This window comes from Euwallacea similis, chromosome 13 (assembly GCF_039881205.1).
Source record: "Euwallacea similis isolate ESF13 chromosome 13, ESF131.1, whole genome shotgun sequence".
Classification (NCBI taxonomy): Eukaryota; Metazoa; Arthropoda; class Insecta; order Coleoptera; family Curculionidae; genus Euwallacea; species Euwallacea similis.
The window spans coordinates 3,688,196-3,701,989 of record NC_089621.1 but is presented as its reverse complement, the minus strand read 5'-3'; the positions used below and the strand labels follow the sequence as shown (position 1 = coordinate 3,701,989).

At 40.4% G+C, this 13,794-nt stretch overlaps 1 protein-coding gene across 2 annotated transcripts in view; it reads left to right on the top strand.

The window, feature by feature from the left end:
* The first annotated feature begins 1,103 nt into the window (after positions 1-1,103).
* Trim9 (E3 ubiquitin-protein ligase Trim9) overlaps positions 1,104-13,794 on the top strand; it is a 45,656-nt gene continuing 32,965 nt past the window's right edge. The window contains exon 1 of one of the 2 annotated variants that reach the window (XM_066396419.1): positions 1,104-2,101. In XM_066396419.1, coding sequence (XP_066252516.1) covers positions 1,346-2,101 — 756 coding nt within the window. In that variant the 5' untranslated portion in view covers positions 1,104-1,345. The remainder of the gene's footprint in view (positions 2,102-13,794) is intronic. The other variant, XM_066396420.1, reaches the window with a different exon arrangement.

Below are 13,794 nucleotides of genomic sequence, written 5' to 3'. Positions count from 1 at the left end.
TTTCATTAAAATCGACAGCGAAGTTCCTGAAATAGATTTTTAATTGGTCTTAAACCTAATTATGTTTCAGACATTTCAGCTGTCCTAATAACTGCGTCTGCACGTGCTTTTTACATATATTAAGTTCCTGAATAATACGCCAAGATTGAGTTGCTTTTTTACAAATCCAAATTAAAATAATGTGGTCCGAGTACGCACGTACATATAAACAGGTACTTGTAAACACCATTGTATCATCCAACTCAATTCCCGACAAATACACATTTTTCCTACTAAAAATAGAGCCAACAATACATTACTCTTATTAAACTGACCGCCTTATCGTCGCAAACAATAGGACTTGCAATGATGAAAATGGCTATTTTTCTGGCAACGAACGAGGCGGCTAACAAATGCGTTATCAAGCTGCACTAGTGAAATCCATTTTTCACAAGGTGAACTGCAATTTGTTTCATTACCGGGGGAAATTGAATTGCACTCGTAGTACGTAAAACAATGGACGATAATGAGGGGGACGAGACGATTAATGCAGGTTGGATAGATTGTGAAATTGGGACGCTGATGGTTGAGTCAGTTGGCAATGACGAAACCCAAATGCAGGGGATTTGTCTTTAAAAACTTGTACTAAAGCGAACGTTTTTTACAGGCAAACTGAGGGTAAAGAAGACTTCTTCAGGTGATCTCGGCATAGGAAGTTAAATTGCTGTTAGTACGCATCTTCACTATTTCTACAGCAATTTCATCGTAGTGACAGAGAAGTACCTTTTACACAGGTTTGCTTGAATATAAAAAAAAACAACCCAACGCATACAATAAGCCAAACAAAAACAAAAAATCTAATGGGTTTAAGTCGGGACTTTGCGGAGGCCACAAATGTGTACTACCCCGACTAATCCATCGATGCATCTTTTGAAGACGGCGAAAGATTTGTGTGTTCGGCCGAGCCTTTACTAAAAAGCGAATGTTTTCCTCGGTTAGTTTTAAGTGGGAATAGTGTGCAATTCCAGCCCTACTCCTGTGTGTGTGTGTGGGGCGTTACTTCCAAACAATTAAAAAAGAGCGAACCTTATTATTAATTTTTATCGGTCCCTTATAGTTACAGTCGGTTGAAAACGTTTCGCTGTTCGGCCCGATGCCGGTGCCGCCTCTGTCCCAGGTAAGGACACACACAAATGGGATGGCATCCGATCCAAACAAGGGAGACCGGTGCGAGCAACCCCTATGAAACGTTCATCGGCATCGCGTATTGTCGTCCATTTCCGATCATAAACCCGGCGCCAGTCGCTCCGCATTTTCAAACGAGCGCCGAGCGCGCTTTTCAGTCTGTGTTTTCGCCGCTTCTACGATGGAAGAGGAGCTCCGCTGCTTCGCCTGTAAACAGTTTTATAACAATCCGGTCTTGCTGCCGTGCTTCCACGGGATCTGCCTGCATTGCGCCCTCAATCTGCAGCAACCCGCCAATCACACAACCGCCACCGCGAACTCGAACAATGTGTCCGAGAATGCCGAGAGCGTCGCCTCCGGCTCTTCCGGGGACTACCAGGAGTCGGACAAGTTGTCCATTCTGAGCGAAACGGACAGTGGAGTGGTCTGCACCTCCAGGCCTAACTCCTACGTTGGGACCCCCAACGGAGTGCTGTTCCCCAGCGCGTTGTCCCTCGCGTGTCCTCTCTGCCACAAACTGGTGTACTTCGACGATAACGGTGCCCACAACCTGCCAAAGTACCGAGTTATGCACAACATCGTCGACCGGTACGGCGAGCTCAGAAACCTCAGTTTGAGATGTCAGATGTGCGAGCAGGAGCCGGCCAGAGAGGCCACGATCATGTGCGAACAATGCGAGGTACTCTACTGTGACTCTTGTAGGGAGTCCTGCCACCCTTCCAGGGGCCCCTTGGCCAAGCACGTGCTCAGCGAGCCGAAACGCGGAGGGACTAGCATGAGTAAATCGAAAGACGGGAAATGCCCGGAACACCCGGAGGAAACAATCAACATGTACTGTTTGGTATGCAAACTGAGTGTGTGCGCTGTGTGTCTCATGGACTCTAGACATACCAGTCACGACGTCCAAAGCTTGGCCGTCATGTGCAAATCTCAGAAGGTAATTGATAACCATTTTTTTTTTCATTATTAGAAACAGCTCCGCACGTCCCAATCGGTTCAATTTCGAACCTCCCGACCGGCCTAATCTTAATTTTAAATTGGACGTCCTAAATCCGCCGGTTTTGTGGATTTAACGTGATCAGGCAACCGATAATAAAGCAAGTTAAATGCGAGCAATCACGATAGTGCCTCGGTACATGATTTATATGGGCAGCTAATGGCATAAATTGGCTGGCAAAAGAGCGGATGATAACATTGCAGCTGCAAAATTTTATTTCAAACTTTCGCGCTAAAGAGATCCAGGAGATGGCTGACGAGGAGTGTCACATCAATCTTCAGTGAGACCAAAAATAAAGACATTTTACTTTCAAAGTTCAAAATTAGCATAGGCCTTTGAGGCTTTGCTCATGCAAATCCATTAGCAGGGATGACCTTGCAGATCGACGAATTCTAAGAAAATCTTTAAATCCTTGACTCCTGATGTGAATTATGCTAATGCGTTTGGCATTGTTACACTCTCAGATTGTTACTAATTGTTGTATTTTGGTACTCAAAAACTGTTTACTTGAGATGTCTCAGATGATTGTCAGCGTGTTTTGAAGGCTATACGAATAGCGATAAAAGCGATCACGTAATTTTGCACTTTAAGCACTGTCTAACTCTCTATGCCTTCATTCAGGAATTCATGATTCATTCTGTCGTTTTACTTGGAAGGTGTAGGTAGGACAGTCTCCGAAAATTCACCTCGAGCCTCCATTTTGAGAATTTCAAAAATGCCCTCCAATTGGACCCCTGAGATAAAACTGTGCCCAGAGGGGTGCTTTCAGTTTGCCCTCTTAGAACCGCTAAGATCTCCGCACTGACGCGTCTCTTCGCCGCGTCGAATTACCTCAAGAACAGGGAGGATCCAATAAAACGTGAGCGCAGCAAAATCGTCCTCTTGGGCTCATGTCAATCTGACAGCAATAAGTCGGCAACCAATTGCACATTACGCCAGGTTAGATTACTCGTCGATTACTCACTTCCCCTGAAGCACATTTCCTGGCTCCATTTCATAATATAATTGAAAAAACCTTAGAAGGGGGCGAACCATGGGGGGACAGGAAGAAAAGAAGTAATAAAGTCATTTAGATAAGGAGTGCAATGAGAACGCAAAGGAGAACGAATGTAGAGAGATGTGAGAATGAGGTCAGGGTACACAGGTGGATAGTGGAAAACAAAGAGAAACGGTGTACACCTCAAAAACTCAATGTAAAACGCTTTCAGAGTTCAAAATTAACATATATGCGAACAACGAAATAATGGAAAACCAAAGGATATCTAATTTCTATCAAATTTTAAGCGCTGAATTGCCGAGAACGATAAGAGCAAATGAATTTAAAAAACAAATGAAATTAATCGATGACCTGTGTCCGCTTGCACCGGATGGATTGCTCTATCTCTTTTAATTCCCGAAATGTGGACTAACTTTTTTCTGCGTTTTTGAAAGAGCTTCGAACCGCCAGAGCCTCGAATTGAACTGAAGCCTCGATGTAGAAATCTAGGATCAATCCATTTCGGTCGATTAGAGCGGCAAACAGCATGTCGGACACCTCGAAATTCCAAAGGGGGAGGAGGTACCCAATTCCTACAATTTTTCCAACTTTAAGCGGCGGTATTTCGGGAACCCCAACTGCACTGGGTGGGTTGCACTATCGTCATTGTCATGCTAAAATCTCCGAAAAGTGGGCACAACATTTAACGAGCGAAACCACTTCCTGACAAATAACATCCATATGCACAGAGTAAACATAACCCAGATAGTTAATAGTGTATTCTTAGCGTTCCATACCGGCTTGACCCTGATGGCTTGTCACTTGCGTAAGACCTTGCCTCATAAAGTTCGCTTGTTTTCAAACTAAACATACGGGAATGACACCACGTTTTCCGCGGATCTCGTTAAAAAGTTACAGTAGTTTCCTGTCCAGAGAGTCTCCTTCAATGACCACAATTTACGGCCACTTTATAACTGAGCTGATATGTAGGTCAACTAATTTTTGTATCAAAGAATTCCCCGCAGTTCATTGTGTTGATGATGGTACCATTACGGGAATTACTGTTTCCGAAACAACAATGGCACATTTTAATCAGGGAAACCGAAATCGGGGATATAATCAGAAAAGTTTTCGGTCATTGTTTAAGAGGCTAAAGGCGTACATTGCAATTTCTGTGACCCTAAAAAGGCTCCTAAAAAAGAGAGTCGGAAAAAAGGTTTGATCCGCCTGGAACACTTCAAATTCACAGGTCCGCGGCCCCTCTATCTTAATAAGCCGTAAATCAATTGTGAAGATTAGTTTGTTGCGAGGTCCATAGGAATACTTGCTTGTCTTATCTGTAGGACAATTTACCGCTAATATCAAAATAAACAAACAATATACATAGATTCATGGTTTATAAAGCGAACCTCGGATCTGTAGCCTCGAGCCTATATTTCATGCAGCCATTTCGTGTGCCGCTTTATCATTTTTTTACACGACAAAACATCTTTTTTCTCATTAAACCCGAACTATCTTGGAATCGATACCAAAACCAAGGTCCAATCCAAGGTAAACGAACCTAATCACCTAAAGGCAAAGCAAGTCTTGGGGAATGAAACACGTCAAACTCGACCAAGGTTGCTTAACGTGGCTGCTGTGGTAGCTCGACACGGAATTATAAATGACGAACACTTCAAACAATGTATGAACGGTGTAAATGCAAATGCAAGATATCGAACAGTTAAGTAATATCGCCGGGAAATTTATGGTTCGAGATTTTCCCCGAAGATTATGTCCATAATAAACGTGTCATTTATGAGGTACTTCTAAACAGGAGTGGCAGTAAAACCGACTTGAGATAATGTGACGATTGACGGTTTATCGTTATTGGGACTAATCAAAAGTACAGGCTTCGTGATAGGTGCAGAGCCGCTAGCCTTAATTCTTAATTTCAATCAGAGGCACATACGAATCGGTAGTAGATTTTTTCAAATTAGGTAATATTTTCTATCGATTACGACATCTATAAGGCAACGCATCGTCGGCTTTTATCAGTAATCATTAATACTCACTTGCCAGAATTCATTTACCATGCTCAAAATAGCGATTTAGGAGCTTATCATCAATTTCATTGAAACTCACCTACGCATATCTAAGGTCGTCGTCACACGTCGCGGACATGTCAACCACGTAGTGTTCTTGTCTGATTGGCATAAAATGCATTTTCAGGCGCTATTCCCTACCGCCTTTTGGCATTTTCCGCTTGATATGGCGGAGTGGTGATGATTCTTCAATTTTCATGCATCGCGCCTTCACCAATTCGTCAGGAGTCCGTGAACTAAAATTAACACATACTATGACATATTTCGTAAAATATTGAGTTTGTTATGCGATCTTAATAATGTTAATTAATATGTGTTGCCAATGAAAGGGGGCGAACGAACTAATTAAAATTTAAACCGATAAATTTATATTGCAATACCTGTTCACAATTCAAATGATTCATTAAAAATGCAACAGAAATAGATTTTATACATACGTCGATAATGGTTTTCGGTCTTCAAAAACGAATATTTTTTATTTGATCAGTTAACCGTTAAATCCTAACAAAAATAATTAGCGTTCATATTAAAACCGTCAACTGGGGTCTGTCTGAGTATATTTAAACCTGATAAACCTCAGGGACGGCACAATTTTCAATGGAAATTTAGTTTTTTTTTCGAGTACAAAGGCGGAAAAAGTTCGCAATTTTAACCGAAGAACTTAAACAAAATGGTTTGTGCCGCCCCTGAAACCACTAGTTGGAACTTTTGCAAGTATGTAAATTGCTCTTATATACTCTTTCCTAGTGAACTATTCCAGGGACGTCGGCAATTTCTTTTTGAGTTAAACGTTAATAAAATCATTCGCTGTGAGATTTTTAGCCTCGCAAATGCCAGTGGCGTCGGCAATATTAACCAAGTCTTACAGAATTTTTAGGTAACTTTTTAGTATTGTTTATCAGTGATTGAGTAACAGGAACAATGTGCCGCCACTGGTCACGGTTAAGAGACCCAACTAACTTGGAACTAAAGACGAAAAACTAGTTATCTGAAAAATGATGAAGATAACACTGTGTCTTGACAGTTTATGATATAATGAAATATTTATGTTACAAGCCCCTTAATGACGATTATTGTGGTCTATCAGTCTGTGAACTATGATAATTTTTTATCTTCACGTATAGTTTTCCCGATTAAACCGTAAACAACTGATATCGGCTATTGATTTCCAAGTACTGTATTGTTTGAATCATTTATGTGTGTCATCCGCACAATCAAGCTCTTGGAGTCGACCATTACAATGGTCATTACGACGTGAAAAATGAAGTCCGAAATACTTGACACCCCAGAAAAGAAATAATCGACCTTATGGCCTCTACCTTAAATAATGACACTTGAAAAGTTGTTCGTGATTAAAAACCGGGAATGATTAATATTCGTATTTCACAATGGTTGCACTGCAACAAACGAACGAGACTTTCATCCGGAATATTAATCACACTGATAGGATTTTATGGGGTATATTGACTGTTTGATTGTGGTAATGATTTACAAACTGAAATATTCAGTGACAAAAGTGTTTATCTGAATCGGATTTGGTTGTGAATTTGAAGTGAGACCAAAGGCAAAGGCCTAGATATAGTCCCACTGGCAAGGATGCGAAGTGTATAATTAGGTCCAGGGCATTCAAAAATAGATAGTTGCTCTTATGACCGCTTTGTTGTAGACTTGAAAAACTCTTTAAAAAAATCATTAATTAGGGTCGATTTGGCGAAAACCCTCTCCCGTGCCGGAGCGGATGCCTTGACCTTTCCTGCATGTAGAATGCCTACTTCCAAACTTCTTCACGGAAGTTTTATAAATCTAATCTCATTTCGTAAATATTAACACACACTCCGAGGTAAATGAACCCATGCAAATATGATATCCCTTGCTCAGCGGTTATTCGTTCCGTGTAGTATATTCACGTGCGAAGGGAAATATACAGATCATGTTTATGTTACATTTGTGTTTATATTCAAATAAGCTATTCTGTCTGGTTTCAATCAATAACGATTTCGAAGGGCACTACTTAATAACACTTCTCAATTTAGACGTCTTTTTTCTAGCCCATGCCGAATGAATCAATAAATCAACGGGGAAAAAAACTAATTCAAATCCAAAGCTGCAAAGGCCGTTTTTCGGGTAGGGGTTTGGGGTCGGAATATTGCAGACAAAAGCTCTGGCCGAGGGTGTTTTAGTGTCTGCCAACTCGACAATAGTTTGATGTTTGCCCGGCTAACGATAATGCAGGACAATAAAGCCTCCTTGTCCGAATTCCGGGAGGGTTAATGTTATCTAAAGGTGACAAGTTACTGTTCTGTGGCAAATATTAGTTTGGAGCTGTTGTCACCGATCGCTCGAGACAAGCTAAATCCAGATTGATCTGGAAAAGGCGTAGCTGCATGTGAAATGGAAAAATCCATGCGTCCAGCTGTTTCGCCAAGTTTATCTATTTTACAGAAATGTGTTGCATGATTAATGGCATTGTTTTATTATTCCTGTGGAGTGAGCCGCTATGGCTATAAAAAGCTCGGATAAATCATAAAAGGCCTCACTTTGGGAGAGCTTTTAAATAGTGCAACATTTAGAGAGTGCATTTTCGGAGGCGACCAGGGCCGGTCACAAACAAATAAATAATGAGCCCTCTTCAGAACTTTTCGTCAAATTTCAGGTTCACGGGCGGGCCGTTACGTCGATATTTGGGCTCGCAGTGAGCATCGGCATCTAAATCCGGAAAATGCATTATCTTATCTGTAATGCGTCATAAATCACCTAAACGTAACAAATTATGGGCCATAATGTCACTTTGTGTTTCCACGTTATTACGTTGTTTATGTTCTCTTTATAGAGCTTCTGGTCTCGCTTTTATGTCCTCTTTTTGTCAAACATTCCCATTCCTAAACCTCCATAGCTGATAACACACTCATAATAACCCACTAACATTTCGCTTAATTAATGGCCTGCAGTGAATAAATCGAGGATGGCCATTAAAGTCTAACAACACCAAAACGATCCATTTCAATTACAAAATGCATCGAGAGCATTATTTGCTGCGTTCGAAAATTTATTGGAAACTGCTGAAGATCGTTTAAGTAACTTATGGATTCATTATTTGGGCAAAGAACCTCCTGTTTTCTTGCGTTTCGCCGTGGTGAAGAGGCGCAAAATGCAAAATGAGTTCGCTCGTATTCGAGCAACGGTTTTTGCGATCTTAGCAGCGGCACTCTATTTAAATTGTTTTAAATTCGCAGCTGCACTAATAATTCGGCTTTTTCGTAATTTTGTTTTACCGGGCTTCACATATGAGAAACTTGATAAATATACGCAAAACAACTCGAACGCGGAGCTGGCGACATTAATCATCAAAACCGCTCGTTGGACGTTGGAAACCTGCATGTGTACGTTCGACCGTTTCACATCATGGCATTAATGCTTTTCTTGTTTTTTGGAACAAATTTATGTGTTAAGATTTAAGGAAATTCGATAGGGACGCTATGTCTTTGCAGAAGAAGAGGCGGGATAGAGCGCCTGAAAACCTTCAAATTCGACACAAACAGAAAGGCCGTCATCGTTAGATCAGGCAAAGTTGATGCGAAAGACGCGTTTTGGATGGAGAACAATCTAAGTGAATTTGGACAAAGAAAATCCCATTAAACTATGTGGTGAACAACTATTACCATCTTTCACCGAAATACCCACATTGCCACTCCTTCACAGCCGAGCATTTTTCTTTGCCTTGTATACGTTTGAAAAACGTAACTTTTATTCAGGATCTCCGACCCTGATTCTAGTAGCCTTTCAAAATCAATTCAAAAGTTCAGACTTTCCACAAGAGGGTTGGCCAAAAGTGCCAATACCCCGATGGTTAAACAACGGAGCCTTTCCTTTATCCTCATTCAAAATTAATGCCCATAAGGGCAGTAGGTGCGAAACTAATTTGCAAGGCCCTAAGCTACACTCAGGTCATTTACATGGTAATAAAAAGGAGATGCTGCATGATAAAAAGGACGCGTACTTGCTACGTTATAGGTTTGCACCTATTTTTGGAAGTATTCCTCCGTGGGAAACACTTCCAAATGATGACTAAACACCAATCTCAGCCTGAGGTACATAGTTCACGGTTATAACGAATCGGTTGTAAGAAAAAAACAATTAGAGAGTCAAATATTTACAGTAGAAACTCGTTTAAATGTTCAATGATTTCTGGTATCATTGATGTCAGTGTTAAACTTGAACCTGCGAGTAACTGGTACCTAACTATTGTATTAGATATTTAATATTTTTTATCGAAAGTAACCAATGGTTTAGTCAAAAAAATAAATAAACCGATAGTGGCTCTGATTTAAACAGTGATACATTCAGAACAGCCTCAAATGCTTAAGTGGTAGTAGGGAAGTTGAAACACCCAGTAGTGAATGTGAATAATTGATATTTTGCTAAATTAATAAATAAAGAAAGTATAAATAATCAAAATGGTCATGAAAATTTATAGTGTGTGGTGTGTACTTTCCCGCGATGACGCTCCCTTTTTGGACGAGGGACACTACCTGTACGCATATCCTAGAAATGCATTCCCAGTCTACAGGATGTCTCTAAAAGGTGTGTACAATATTCTACCACACATTTTTGAGGCGAAAATATGGTGATTTAACCCAATTTACCTTGGTTTAAAAGTGGCCGGTTTTCAAAACACCGGACATTAAAGTAGATATTAAAAAAAGGTAAAAAATTAATTATTCCGTTTGTGAACCTGAACAAAATGTAGCATCGGGAAGTTTTTAGGGACGAGAAATCAAAATCCATTTACATTTTCGATGCACTTTGTGGAGAGCGCTGTTAGCGTTAGGTGAACTCTTTTTAAAAGGGCATAGTTTTTTTATTATTCGGTATAAAATTTATTTATGACTAAATTTGTGTTTTTTTACATGTTTTATGAAAAAAAGGTATCTTGGCACAAGTCCCCATGGGCATTCCTTCTTGAGATATTTGAAATTTAAAGTTCGCCGAATGTCTTGAAAATTAAAAGTAAATATTTATTCGTACGTTTGAAACGAAAATAAATCAAACCATTCAATTCCTTTTTAATTTTTATCACTTTTTTTAAAACCTTCATGTTTTCATTCCTCTATATCAATTTTTTATTATTTATTTTGCTATGCCGTACGAATAAATCTACAGGCCTATGTTGATATGAATGTTCTTCTGAAAATAAGTTTTTCTATCGATTATTAAAGTCCTGCTACAAAAAAGTGGACCACCCTATAGTGTACTTTAAAGGTATTTCCAAGACATGCTGCGAACTTTAAACTTAAAATATCTCAAGAACGAATGCCCGTGGGAGCTTGTACCAAGATATCGTTTTTTCATAAAACATGTAGCAAAACGTAAACTTAGTCATAAATAAATTTTATATCGGGCGGTAAAAAACTTATGTCCTTCTAAAGAGAGTTGACCTAGCGCCAACAGCGCCCTTCGCAGTGTGCACCGAAAATGTAAACAAATTCCGATTTTTCACCTCTAAAACCCCCCGATGCGACTCTTTGTCCAGATAGTAGAATCACAAACGAAGTAATTTTTTTTGCCCTTTTTAATCTTCTCTTCGGCATCCTGCTTTTTGGAAGTCGTTCACTTTTGTGCTAAGACGAATTGGATTGGATCTCTTCGCCTCGGAAATCTGCGGTAGGACTTTGTACAAACCTTTTGGGGACACCCTGTAGAGTCATTTGTTTCGTCTGGATGAACCTCAGTTTGGTGAATACCTGTGCGCCCTAGCGAAGCCCAACGGCTTCCTTGCCAATGGTAACTAAATCAGTCGAACTATCTTGTGAGCCATATGGGCACACGTTCTGCTACTATTTATTCAGTACGGCGCGATTTCAGCAATTCGATACGGCAGCTGCTTGCTCAGCCCCGGCTATTATTACACGTCCGATATTTGTCTTCTTTTTCGCCGTTTCCTGATTTCGAACAGAGTGAAACAAAAATAGGACCCTCCGCAGTCACAGTGCCTCGTGCCTTTGATTAAATCTGGCCATATTTCACATTCCGACTCCACCATCCTGACAGCCGCTCCTAAAATGACAAATTACGTGTACAGACTTCGCCTAAGTGAGAATAATAATTCGTAAAAGAAATCAGCCGGCATACGTTCCACCTATCACCCTTAATTTTCCCTTCAGGTCGCTTTAATAACTGTAGTATTAACGGTGACGAAAGTGGCGGCAATCCATATTCCGCCAGAAGAAACTTTGCCAGAAGTGGGAACAGGGGAACACACGTCACGCGAATTGTGTATTACCTTGTCCCCTGAAATTTATATCAACATTCCGTGAGATGAACTCTTAATTCAACAAAGGTCTTATGGTAGATTGGCGCCCATTAAGGGCATTTGCATTTGCTTGACGGGGCATTTGATTAATAACGGCTTAAATGGATTTTTTGGAGATAAGCAACGTTATTAACGCCACGATTTTTTTTTTGTCAACGAATAATGCACCAATGGCAGAGCTCATTTAATTGAATCTATTCGCTCATTTGGATGTGTAGATTCGATTAAAAAATGATTCCAAGCAAAGTAATTTAAGCCGGTTCCTGTTCGCCGGAAATTGAAGAAGTTTAACAAATTATGGAGTCGATAATTGTTGTTTCCCTTGGCGAATTTTCAATTACTGATTTTGTTTGTGTTGGGATATAGATTTAAATTTTTCGTTTATGAGGGAGAATGCGAAATAAATTTGCTCGAGCGGAGGAGCATTTTGTTTTTAATTAGTTCGTTTAGTTGCGCAAGCAAAGTAGGAACTTTGAAATTAACTAAAATGAGCTCATGTAACGTTATATTAGCGAATGTTCGGACTGTACAAAACTGCAAAATTAGTTTTAACAAAATTTTGCTTCGCCATGCGAATTACTTGCGGGGCCATTAATAGCAAAATGGTTAACGCGAGGGCCGGATTCTTGAAGCCGTGGGGTAGAAAGCTGTCCCCCCGGCGCGGCGCCGAAATGATTGGAGTCGACACGGATCGGCCACGATAAAATGACGGCAAACGCACACGGGAGAGTTCCACTCTCCACGTTCAGGAATCTGGTCCTGGAAAAGAAACGAACCCGGGACCCAGCTGTACGGGAAACCCCTGCCGCCGAACCTAAGGGCTAAGGCGTGCTTCGGGGGCTGACCGTGGACAGCGAGCTCACCTGGAAAAACTAAACGAAAAAACGTGCAATAAGACAGCATCATTGGCATGCTGTGCACGGAAAGGGGGAAAATAGGGCCTCAAACTCCACTTTCTCCGCTCTCCACAAGAGAGTCTCCTGCGGCTTACGGATCCGTAGTTTGACGGTCAGCGACGGGCAAGCCCTGCTACGCGCTGAAGTTGATAAGACCTAAGCAATGAACCCTATTCAAATGTCCCTCATCGGTGATATTTTACATCAAATATAAATATGCTCCAGACTTTTGACGGGGATTATTAATCCTTTTCACTCTTATCGGAGATAGCACAACATGTAAACATGTTCTAGACGTTTCAGGCGCATTATTCATCCTTTATTATTATTCTTTTTTAATAACGTCTTCCACTCCGGTAGGGGGTGTCGGAGCGGTGGAATTGCTCTCTGTTAAAACTAACTGGGACTAATATTTACTCTTTACTAAGGGCTCGGACGAAAACCCTTGTTAACGTTTCGGAGACAAGTCTATCACCGTCCTGGGAACCGAGGTAGAAAGGGTAGAAACACGAAAATAAATGTATTACAGGCGACAGTCTAAAATGTGTGAAAAGCTTTGAAATTTGACTTGACCGTAATCGGACCGTGACTTGACCGATAAGATGAATCATCTTTAAGCCTTCCTCTTAACGTTATGGGACCATGGTCTGATCGATGATACGAGTCGTCCGCAAGTTTCCTTCAGGCTCAACAATAATTAAAATGATGTGTTTTAAGCGCCTTCTCTCCATTGTGAGGGAACTGCATATAAACGATTCCTGACCATCTACCAATTCAATATATGTATACTCTCGATATATGCATTCGTGGTAATCGTAATTATTCATAATTTCAATCGGGAACTACAGTATTCGATATCATTCCGGCATAGGTACATATTTGTGTATAATAATCATTAATTAAATACCTTTGCGAGAAACTGATTATTCCCCGGAGTAAAACTACAAGCACCTCCTGCAATCTCGCGGGGATAAATGATCATTATATAAATTCTGACCAAAAATACATAAACAAATTACGCCGAAATTCCTTACTTATTCCTGTTTTTTAATGAATCACTTCAATGTCGTTGCAGGCTCGGACTTCTTTCAAACATTTTTGCACGGTTTACTTCTAAGGAGCGTCAAAAATGTTCCAAATGCCTTCTGGAAGTTTCTAGAAAATTGATTGTGCAATACCTACACACATTTATTATGGCAAAATATCTAAATTAAATTAAAAATTTTTTCTAGAAAAAGGTACTTCCCGGAAGAGTGAATAAAGCTAAAGAAACCAAAACGACCGTAAAAGTTGGATCTCACTAAGCGTTGTTTAGTGTTCAGTAAAGTATTTAGGTCGGATATAGGAAGGGAATAAATAGGACTAGG